Source organism: Puma concolor, chromosome E3 (genome assembly GCF_028749965.1).
Source record: "Puma concolor isolate L17-30 chromosome E3, mPumCon1.1.hap2, whole genome shotgun sequence".
Classification (NCBI taxonomy): domain Eukaryota; kingdom Metazoa; phylum Chordata; class Mammalia; order Carnivora; family Felidae; genus Puma; species Puma concolor.
In genome coordinates this window covers 8,110,567-8,122,232 of record NC_141682.1, presented here as the reverse complement: position 1 = coordinate 8,122,232, position 11,666 = coordinate 8,110,567, and the positions used below count along the sequence as shown (strand labels likewise).

The window sequence follows — 11,666 nt, the reverse complement described above, 5'->3', positions numbered from 1 at the left end:
CCCAACCAGGCGGGATCTCCATTCCTTACACGAGGGTGGCTGCAAGGGTCCTCAGAAAATAAGCACAGAGGAAGGGTTCCTTTGTAGAACCCAGTGTCCTGCCTGCTCTGGCATCCCCTGTCCCTTGGGGTCTTACGTCCTGGCCTCCCCACCCCAATTGGCAGCCTTCCTTTCCCTCTTGGCGCCCAAGCAGGATGTTCCAGGCCCCATCCCCAAGCAGTGACCTGCCCGTCCTCGTCGGGAGGCCTGAGACCCTGGGGGAGGGGTCAGAATGTGAGCCCTTTGGCTTCAGGCTAAGGAGAGCTGGCCTCAGCTGCTGGGATGGGGCTCCGAACTCCTCAGCCCCTAGACCTCACCAGCAGTTGCCATAGTAACCCCTAGACCCTCTTGGGAAATGGATGTGCGCAGAAGCGAGGGGCCTCCCCGGAGGATCACAGGCAAAAAAGCCACATTCCCCATCCTTAGCCTCCACCCCGTGTTTAATCTCATGAGAAATGTCAGCCTCCTCGGGATCACCTGGGTTCCTGGGAAGACTGGGAAAGTGCAGGCTTTTTTCCCATTTCCCAGAAGCCAGAGGGCTGGACACCCCACCACCAAGCGGCTCTGTCCAAGGGACAGTCAGACCTCAGTCCGCCTCCCCTCTGGACATTTTGCAGAGCACCCAGCGCTGGCCACCCCCCAGCCCTGCACACTTGTGTCCCTCCCTCCTATTTCACCCCCCTCAAGACCCACTTCACAGATCCCTTCCTCCACCACAGTCATGTGGAAATTCACATTTCAAAAATAAATTTTAATTTTCTCTCTCCTTTTTTGAGGGCAACTCAAAACTGAGGGACTCTAAGGGCATGCTCTGGAACGAAATCTGAGGAGAAAGCAAGAAAACCCCGCGTTAGAGGCAGACTCAGCTCCCAGTCGCCAAGGTTTTGTGGGGCTGGGATGGTTCTCACCAGCATCGGCCAGCCTGTTCTCTGTTCTGGCTCTGCGTTTTCTCCCTGGGAGTGGTGGGGAAGAGAGGAGGGTCAGTGCCCACTCCCCTGTGGACTCGTCCCCACTCACCCCTGCTCATCCCCTTTCCCAGAACTCACCTCCTCCTCCTCCTCTTCCTGGAAACACATTCCCAGGTCACTGCCGGCACTATGACCACCACAGGCACGAGCATCCCCAACAGGATGGCCACAAAGCTGGATGCTTCTGGGGTGCGGGGGACACAACGGAGGCACATGGGATAGGAAGGCGTGGGGGAGGAGACACTCCCCTTCCATCCTAAGTTGCCACCGGAAAGGACTGTGACCCCTGACTCCCTGGGTGTGACTAGTTCTCCCTCCAGAAGGCTTTTACTCCAAGGCCTCGGCACCACACACCCAGGGTCCGTTTGTGTTTCTGGACACTCAACTCCCATCAGCCTTGTTAAGGGGGGTGTTTGTCCAGCTGGTCCCCTAGAGTCCAGGGTATCATTGTGGCCAGTGCTTCTCAACGAGCAGCCCTGGAATCACTTCTAAAATGTTTTGTTAATATTTATTTATTTTTGAGACAGAGAGAGAGATAGAGTGCAAGTGGGGGAGAGGAGCAGAGGGGGGCAGAGAGAGGCAGAGAGACACAGAATCCGAAGCAGGCTCCAGCTCCGAGCTGTCAGCACAGAGGCCGATGCGGGGCTCAAATCCATGAACTGTGAGATCATGACCTGAGCCAAAGTTGGACGCTCAACCGACTGAGTCACCCAGGCGCCCCCGGAATCACTTCTACTAGTCACCCGGGAGCTTATTAAAAATGCAGATTTCTGGGCCCCCTCCAGACCTACTGAATCCAAATCTCTGGGCTGCCGGGAGTAGGGGGGAGTCCTGAAATGAACACGTAGAAAAAGCCACCCCCACCCACCCCACCCTGGGTGAGAGGTGGGATAAAGTCGGAGAACCACAGGCTCAGAGGCTCAAGGGAATTCGAGTTTTGGATGGGGAGAAAGGGTCAAAGGTACTGGAGAGGCTCAGACAGATCCGAGACAGGACAGGAAGAGCAGGAGTGAGGCAAGCAGACCAGAGAAAGGGCCGGGGTTCCGAGAGAAGATCCCAGAGGACAGCGGGTCCCCCCTCGTAATCTGGGGTTTCGCTTTCCACACTTGGTCACCCACAGTCACCCGCAGTCCAGAAGCAGATGGTCCAGTAGCATCAGAAGGTCAACAGCCTGACACTACATCACAACGCCTACATCATGCACCTCCCTCGTCATCTTCTCTCCCATCATCACAAGAAGGGGAGGACAGTACAATCGGTTTGAGAGACAGACCACATTCACATGACTTTTATTATAGTAATTGCTCTGGTTCTATTCGGTTGTTGTTAATCTCTTATTGCGCCTAACTGATAAACAAAACTTCATCATACGTCTGCACGTACAGGAAAAACCAGATGGGGTCCGGGGCTGTCTGTGGTTTTGGGCATCCACCTGGGTTTGGATGGGGGTCTTGGAAAGTACACCCCAGAGATTAGTGGGGGGCTACTGTATGTCGGTAGGGGATGGGCACAGGGACTCGGATTCTTTGAAACTCCTTGCTCTGCTCATCTCTAGGGAGCATATTATCTTATTATGTTTTCTATAATGTGTGTTACATTAAGAATCTACTACCCGTCATAGCTCTGTAATAGGTATGCGTTATATGTTCACATTATGTACATGGAATAATGCTGTAGCAATTGGTGGTGGGGAAGGGGCTGTGAGGATACAGGGTCTGGGATGAAGTTCTCACCTGGTTTTCCAGGGGGTGGCACATCCTGGGGTTCTGTGCAGAGGTGCCCCCCGTAACCGAGTTCACACTCACAGGTAAAGTGGGTTCCCTGCTCCTGGCACCGTCCATCATTTTGACAGGGGTTCCGTAGACATGGGCTTTCTGTGAGGACAAGCGGTGTGATGGGGGGGTGGTTCTAAGAGGACACCCACAGCCAGGGAGAGGGGCCTGGGGCTGGGACCCCAGAGAGGGAAACAGAGGCTGGAAGAGGCTGGGCAGGGGGTCCGCCAGCCTGGCTTGTTGCTTGCTTGCTTTTTTTTTCCCCCGAGTTTTAACATTTTTTTTTTTTTGATTATTTTTATTTAAATCCAAGTTAGTTAACATATACACCAGCCTGCCTTTCAAACTGGGCTCTACACTCACTAGCCCTGGGCTCTGGAGACAGTGCTCACCCTCTCTGAACTCCACTTTCTTTACCTATAGTGGGGATGTGGGGTAAGGACTGAAGATCACGGAAAGCTAATGCCGGGACAAGGCCCCAGCACAGTGCCTGGCAGATGGCAGGCACTCACTGCACGCAGATTCTTTCTCTCTGCCCCTCCCAAAAAATGAGAGAGTGGGATGACGGCCAGCCTCCTGACATCGAAGACTGAGAGGGACGATCCTCCGTCCCGCTCTCCCCGCCCCCCCCCCCACAAGGGAGCAGCTTGAAGCCAAGGGGAGGTCTAGGCTCACCTCGGAAGCAGCCACGAGTGAGGTTCCCCAGGGTGCAGATCTCCCCGGCACGACAGCGGAGGGGCTCACACAGCAGCACCCCCGAGCTGGCACAGGTGCAGCGCTGAGAGCAATCCTCGGTCAGATAGCTGTCACCCCACTGCAGAGGGGAGAAGGGCCAAGAGGAGAAGGTCTGGTTTTCCCCCCTCGTCGGGCTCTCCTGCCCCCACAGGGCCCTCCACTCCCAGCCCGGACCTGGTAGTAGATGCCGTTGCTGGTGCAGCCACAGTGGGCCACGGGGAGGCTCCGGGCACCACTGTAGATGTAGCCTGGGAGGCTGGCACAGCCTTCCACACAGGGTCCCTTGCAGTCCCTAGGGGCAGCCAGGTTGGCACAGGAGGCTGGGCAGGGTGTCATACAGCTCTGATAGACGGTGTTGGCCGGACACGCCAAGGCTGACGGGAAAATCATAGTGAGGTGGTGGCCAGGCTCGGCTGACCCCACAGATACGGGGAACGTGGGGCCAGAAGCTGGAGGGGGGAACAAGGTCATCGAACAGAACCCAGAGCTTGGTAAAGGCCGGGAAGCCAGAAGAGTGGGCCGGCTCTGCGTGTCCTTCTGCCTGTGACATTAAAGCGTGCTAAGGAAGTGGAGGAGCAAAGCTGGGCGGAGGCGAGAAGGAGCGAGAAGGAGCGGGATGGGCTGACACGGGTGGGTGGGGTGCAGCCTCCTGGGTGGGGCAGAGAGGGAGGCTGGGTCGGGAGGACTCGGATGTGGTGAGTCCAGGGACGGATAGGGGAAGCGGGGTGGGCAACCCAAGAGGAGCAAGAGTGGGGGCTCAGAGCCGAGCAGGGGCAGAAGTGGCCAAGAAGGTCGGGGGACCAGCTGCTGGCGAAGGTCAGGGCCTCACCACAGCCGGTGAGGTCCCGCCAGCCGGCCAGGGTGGCTTCCGCCTCCTGGCAGATGATGGCGTAGCCGCTGAGGACCTGGCAGCGAAGTTCCTCCTGCTCTTTGGGGGTCCGGGCGGTACACAGATCAAACACACAGTGCCTGGGGGTAGCAGGACAGTTGGGGGCTGTCAGAGACGGGGAGGCAGAGACCCAGCCCTGCAGAAGAGGACCCGGAAGCCCCAGCAGAAAGATATTAGGCAGCGTGTGTGTGAGTGTGTGTGAGCGTGTGTATGAGTGTGTTTGTGTGTGTGTGTGGGGGGGTCCGTATCACAAGGAACTGAAGCCACAGAGAGAAAGAAGAGCCAAACAGAGCTCGGATCACAGAACCGGCAGCAGGACCCGGACAAAGGCCACTCCCATGTGGTCTGGGCCCTCAACTCACTCCTGGAAGGGCTTGGGGACCACAGTCTGGTGACAGGTAGCAAAGGGGCCCTGGGGGTCCACCAGCACCCTACACGCCTGGGTGCTGTTGATGAGCGCCAGCCGCTCCAGGGTGCATTCCGAAGTGTCGTGTCGGAGCTTGACTCCTCCCCTTCCTCCTCTTCCTCCTCCGGTATGGCCCTGGGGCAGAGACCCAGGGGGGCGCCAGGTGAGGCCCATGAGGATGGTGAACTCTGGAACTGGGGAGGAAGTGTGGGGACGCATGGGCACAGCCTGGGATCCGTAGGGCCAGTGTGCCCACAGTCGGTCTGAGAGGCAGGGACAGAACGAGATCAGGCAAGTGTGTCTGGGCTCTCGGCCTCGGGTGTCCTCCTCTGCTGAGGATACGGGGTGAGTGGGGTGTGGACAGATACCGGGCTGATGCTCACCCCCCAGGGCCGGTCACCTTGCGGCCACTCAGAAGCCCAGCCCTCTCACCTTGCGAAGCGGGCGAGGCCGCCACTGATCCTGTGTACCTCCCAACTCTTGCCAAAGCCGATGAGGTCTTGTGTGATGGTGCCATTGGGCAGCACGAAGTCATTCCTCTTGTTCCCGTCAAAGTTACCGCACAGGCCACGCACGAGCCCCTTGTACTTGTTGGGCAGCGTGATCACTGTGGGAGGAAGGGGTGTTCGAAAGCAGGGCTCCCCACCTCCTCTCTGCCCCTCCCCAGGCGCTCAGGGCCCACTCCCAGGGCAGAGGCCTCCTCACCATGGCCTGGGGACCACGTGGTTTTCCTGGCCCCCTCCCGGAAACGTCCATCCTGCTCTCCCATCCCCGCTCTCAGGTACCTGCATTTTTGCCTCCGTCAAAGCTGACAAGCATCTCGAAGTCAGTGATCAGAAACAGGCGATGGCCTCGCAGGTTAACCCGCAGACGGTCATCGGGCTGGTAAGGGATGTCCACCTTCTGGTTGTTGACCTGGAGAAGACAGACGGGAGCCACGTGGTCCGGAGTCAACCCGACCCTCCGCTGCCTCTCCTCTGCCTCTCTGCACTGTTCGGCATCTCCGTGCCGTCATTCCATGGAAGGAGACACCCCGGTAGGGTTTGCTCCCCTGCGTCTCTCTTCCTTGGCAGAGCGGACGCCCCCGGTCCTACTTCAGCCTGGCTCCACCTTCACGCCGCACGTTCTCTCCTTCCCTTTCTCCCTATCTGTCTCCGCCGACCTCTGGCTCAATCCCGCTGCCCTCCTCTGCCTCATCCCATGAGGGGAGTGTGGCACTGATTCCGACTTCCATAACCAGGCAGCCCGGGCCAGGAACTTCCCAGAGAACACGGAGCCCTGGCTTCGCCTGTTTTCGGTGGCCTCCCAAGGCCCAGGCCGCCTCCCGACACCCACCGGGCCCAGCCTGGCTCTTACCACGAGCTCCAGATGAGCCCGGAGCTGGACTGTGTAGCCATAGATCATCACGATGATTTCGTGCAGGTAGACGGGGCTCCAGGGCAAGTACACTTTGTTGCGCCCCTCGACGATCAGAGGCGCCACCCCAGTGGGGAGCGCGTCCACCGTCTTTATCAGAGTGTAAGTCATGCGGCCCCGGAAGAGGTAGCTGAGGCCATCAAATGTACGGTAATGGGGGTCCCCGTAAACTGAGCATTGCTCTGATGCTGCCAAGAAGGACAGACACTCAGAAGGGACCCTTCCCGGATAGAACAACGCTCAGAATCCTTCTAAGGCCCTGATGTCTCTGGTCACCCTCCCTCCGAGCCCCCAGCTCCCTAGATACTTGACCTTCAACCTTCTTCCTTTCCCAGCCCCCATTACAAAACCTGAGAGATCTCTCGGTCCCGTCCCCTCTGTTTGCACTTAATAGTGCAAATAGTGCAAATCCCAGGGGCGGCCACGGCTAGGCCACGGAGCAGGTGAGAGCCCAAATGAGGCCGCAGGCCCACCCCCTGCCCGTGCTGGGCCCCCTTCCCTCTCCAGACTTTCCCAGCCTGAGCCCCTTCTGGCCTCACCTCTTGCTCCACCTCCCCAGTTGCCCCTCTTACTGTTAACGTCACAGGTGCCCGTGCCGTCAGATTGGGGCTCACAATGGGAGCCAGAGGGGCAGCTGAACGGCTGGCAGTGAACGGTTCCCGAAGTGCAGGCACACCTTCTGGTGCAGCGAATGGTGATCCAGGTCTTACCCTCCTAGAGAAGCCACGGGAAGAACCAGGGCGTGAGGAGGGAAGGGCCAGCCTAGGCCCACAGTCTGAATGGCTTACTTGGCCCAGGCCAGAGGCAGTTATGGTACCGCCTCCTAGAGGCATCGTGCTTGGTGTCTTACATACGTTGTTCAGGAAGTACTACTGGACCCATCTTCCAGATGAGGACACTGAGGTCACGGAGGTCCTCTGACTCATGAGTGGTACCCATAGGATTCAAACCAAGGCCACGCCCCATCCCGGCTGTTTGGATTCCTCAGATCCAAAACCCAAACCATGCCCACCGCCCCCCCCCCCCAGCCCAGCCCTGGCTGGACACCACCCTGCTCTGTCCCCAGGCTCAAAGAGACCCAGGAAGGGAGAAAATGCCAGCTTCCAGGTGTTGTCCCCACCGCTACTTCCTGTCCCCACTCACAGGGAAGGAGCTGCCATAGTCGTCTGTGCAGCCGCCACACTGACTCCTGGGTACACACTCTTTCCCACTGAGCACAAAGCCGGACTGACAAATGCAGCCCTCCTTGCAGATGGTGGGGACTTGGGTGTCACTGCACTGGCCTGATGGGTCCACGCAGGAAGGTAAACAGGAGGGAACGCAGGACGAATACTGGGTGTGGATGGGGCATTGCAGAGCTGGGGGAGGAGGAGGGTAAACATTTATTGAGCGTGGGCTCTGTGCCAGGCCCCAAGGAAAGAAAGGAGTAAAAACGACCCTTCCACCAATTCAGTGTGAGAGACAGAGGTCAGCCAGCAGCCCAGCGACTTTGATGTGTGTGGTCAGTAAGTGTGTGACAAGTGTGCGTGTGCAACAGGAGCAGAGAGGTATTCGCTCTGTTGCAGGAGAGAAATGGAGCCCTTTAAGCAAAGTACCTGTGATCAAATGGAAATGTTCACGGATAGCAAGAATCTACAACATAAAGGAGTCAGTTGCCCCTAAGTTAATTTATACATTTCACATGACCCCAATAGAACACGCCAGAGTGATTTTGCATTGTTGTTGTTGTCTTAAGTCCACTTATTTATTCTGAGAGAGACAGAGACAGCCTGGATGAGGGAGGGGCAGAGAGAGAGAGGGAGAGAGAGAGAATCCCAAGCAGGTTCCGTGCTGTCAGCGCAGAGCCCCACACAGGGAACGCAGGAAACTGAGATCGTGACATGAGCTGAAACCAAGAGTCAGACGCTTAACCAACTGAGCCACCCAGGCACCCCTGTTTTGTTTTTTTTTTTAATAGGGCAAGAAGGTATTAAAGTGGAGAGGAAGCTATGAACAAACCAGAAAAGCCAAGAAAACTTAAAAAAATGAAAGAAAAGAAAGAGCAGTGAGTAGTGAATGTCCCTACCAGAAATTAAAACACAATTTAAACTCTCAATGATCACAACACTGGGTTACTAGTAAGTGAAGACACAGCAGTGAAAGGACAAAGAAGACCCCATAGGGACCAGATACATATAGGAATTTAGTATAGAATAAATCATGGCATCTCAGGCAGTGGGAAAAAGAGACAGGTCATTTAAGATGCTAGGGGAAAAAATAAAAACAAATGTGATTCACATCTCGTACTGTGTACCAGAATAAAAATTCCTGTGGATAAAACATGTAATATAAAAAAAGAAACCATTGGGCTGGCTTGGTCGGTAGCCCTACATTGGGTGTAGAGCTTACTTAAAAAAATAGAAAGAAATAATAAAAATGCTGAAGCAGGGGCACCCGGGTGGTTCAGTCAGTTGAACGTCCCACTCCGGACTCAGGTCATGATCTCATGGTTCGTGGATTCGAGCCCCGGGTCGGGCTCTGACCGACAGTGTGGAGCCTGATTGGGATTCTGTCTCTCCCTCTCTCTGTCTCTTCCCTGCTTGCACTTTCCCTCTCTCTCTCAAAATAAATAAACTTTAAATGCTGAAGCAAAACATGAGCAAATTCTTTTTTTTTAATGAATTTTTTTAAGTTTGTTTATTTGTTTTGAGAGAGAGAAGGAGAGCATAAGCAGGGGAGGGGAAGAGGGACAGAGAGGGAGAATCCCTATCAAGCTCCCATGATCAGCACAGAGCCCGATGGGAGGCTCGAACCCACAAAAACTTTGGGATCGTGACCTGAGCCAAAGTCAGTAGCTTAACTGACTGAGCCACCCAGGCGCCCATGAGCAAATTCTTTTTTAACTCTGGAGCTGTAAGGCATTTGTAACTATGGCTCCAAATGCAGAAGCCACAGAACAAAGACTACCATATGCTACCCCACATACATGTATCTCTTTTATTTGCCTGACAAAAAAAGTCAAAGAAAAAAAAAAAAACTGGCAAAATGTTTGTAACTCAGCACTAATAAAGGGCTACTTACTCTCTGTGATAGATAAAGGACCTCCATAAGATAGTTTGATAAAAGCCAACGAGCCAGTGGAAAAAAAATGGTGAAGGGATATGAAGACAGAGTTCTTTCTCAGCAAAGGAAATTCAAACAACTCCCAAACACGTGGAAGAATGCATAACCTCACTCATAGGAAAAATGCAAATTAAGACTCTGTATTTTTCACGTATCAGATTGGCAAAGGTCCGAAAGTGTGACGATGCTCTGTGTTGGCGAGGCTGTGGGGAATCGGGCACTCTCCCATGTTGCTGGTAGGAACGTAAACTTCTCACCCGCTATGGAAAGCCAACTGGCAGCATTCCTCAGAAGAACGAATGCACACAGTCCTTCATCCAGCATCCCACCCCCAGCAGTTTATCCTACGGACAGACGCGTACATACAAAATCGTAACTGCAGCGCTGTCTGCAGTAACAATTGGAGACAACTAGAAAGTCTGCCAACAGGAGACTAGTTAAGTAAAGTGGGACAAACAAGGGGCACTTGGCGGGCTCTGTCTGTGGAGTAGGCAACTCTTGATCTCAGGGTTTTGAGTTCGAGCCCCACATTGGGTGTAGAGATGACTTGAAAATAAAATCTTAAAAAAAATATATGACACAGGGCGCCTGGGGGGGGGCGGTGCTCAGTCGGTTAGGCGTCCGGCTCTTGACTCTGGCTCAGGTCATGATCTCACAGTTCATGGGTTTGAGCCCCGTGGCGGGCTCTGCTCTGACAGTGTGGAGCCTACTTGGGATTCTCTCCCTCCCTCTCTCTCTGTCCTTCCCCCACTCATGTTCTCTCTCTCTCTCTCTCTCTCTCTCTCTCTCTCTCTCCCTCTCTCTCTTTCAAAAATAAATAAGCATTTAAAAAAATTATGACAGAGGCTCCTGGCTGGCTCAGTCATTTGAGAGTCTGACTCTTGATTTCGGCTCAGGTCATGATCCCAGGGTCGTGGGATTGAGCAGTGGGGAGTCTACTTAAGATTCTCCCTCTCCTGGGGCGCCTGGGTGGCTCAATCAGTTAAGTGTCCGACTTCAAGTCATGATCTCACAGTCTGTGAGTTTGAGCCCCACGTTGGGCTCAGTGCTGACAGCTCAGAGCCTGGAGCCTGCTTCAGATTCTGTGTCTCCCTCTCTCTCTGCCCCTCCCCTGCTCATGCTCTGTCTCTCTCTGTCTCAAAAATAAATAAAAACATTAAAAAAATTTTTTTAATAAATAAATAAAAAGATTCTCTCTCTCCCTCTGCCCCTCTCCCCAACTTGCACAATGCTCTCTGAACAAATAAATAAAAATTATGACAAATGAATTATGATGTAATAACGGGATATCACAGAGCTGCAAAAGAGAATGAGGGCACTCCTTAGCAGATCTGATGTGAAAGGATCTCCAAGCTAGATTATCAAGCAAGAAAGATAAAATGCAGTCGACTGGCTGTTTCGAAGGGACACATGCACCCCCATGTTTATAGCAGCACTATCAACAATAGCCAAAATATGGAAAGAGACCAAATGTCCATCAATGGATGAATGCATAAAGAAAATGTGGTCTAGGGGCGCCTGGGTGGCTCAGTAGGTTGGGCGACCGACTTCAGCTCAGATCACGATCTCGCAGTCTGTGAGTTCGAGCCCCACGTCGGGCTCTGGGCTGATGGCTCAGAGCCTGGAGCCTGCTTCCGATTCTGTGTCTCCCTCTCTCTCTGCCCCTCCCCCGTTCATGTTCTGCCTCTCTCTGTCTCAAAAATGAATAAACGTTAAAAAAAAAAAGAGAAAAATGTGATCTATATATACAATGGAGTATTACTCGGCAATCAAAAAGAATGAAATCTTGCCATTTGCAACTACGCAGATGGAACTGGAGGGTATTATGCTAAGTGAAATCAGTCAGTCAGAGAAAGACAAAAATCATATGACTTCACTCATATGAGGACTTTAAGAGACAAAACAGATGAACATAAGGGAAGGGAAACAAAAATAATATAAAAACAGGGAGGGGGACAAAACAGAAGAGACTCATAAAAATGGAGAACAAACTGAGGGTTGCTGGAGGGGTTGTGGGAGGGGAGATGGGCTAAATGGGTAAGGGGCACTAAGGAATCTACTCCTGAAATCATTGCTTCACTATATGCTAACTAACTTGGATGTAAATTTTAAAAAATAAAAAATAAAGTTAAAAAAAAATAAAATGCAATCTACTGGATCTTGTATGCTATTTTTAAAACAAATAAAAATTTTAAAAATAAGGAAAATTAATTTGCATTTGTTTCTATGGGCATAAGTAAAAGATCTTTGGAAAAATACTCAGATGCTGATAAGGTCAGGCTGTGACCCGGGGTCAGGGGGGAGGGAGACTCTTCACTGGCAATCTTTTTTTTTTTTAT

At 53.3% G+C, this 11,666-nt stretch overlaps 1 protein-coding gene across 1 annotated transcript in view; it reads right to left on the bottom strand.

Annotated features, from left to right (window-relative positions):
* Positions 1-769: 769 nt before the first annotated feature.
* Positions 770-11,666, bottom strand: part of ZAN (zonadhesin) — a 38,961-nt gene continuing 28,064 nt past the window's right edge. Inside the window, 13 exon segments of the mRNA XM_086691889.1 lie at positions 770-992; positions 1,086-1,191; positions 2,741-2,881; positions 3,455-3,593; positions 3,689-3,888; positions 4,344-4,483; positions 4,766-4,895; positions 4,898-4,944; positions 5,242-5,416; positions 5,595-5,724; positions 6,166-6,407; positions 6,798-6,939; positions 7,369-7,583. Coding sequence (XP_086548015.1) covers positions 944-992; positions 1,086-1,191; positions 2,741-2,881; positions 3,455-3,593; positions 3,689-3,888; positions 4,344-4,483; positions 4,766-4,895; positions 4,898-4,944; positions 5,242-5,416; positions 5,595-5,724; positions 6,166-6,407; positions 6,798-6,939; positions 7,369-7,583 — 1,856 coding nt within the window. The 3' untranslated portion in view covers positions 770-943.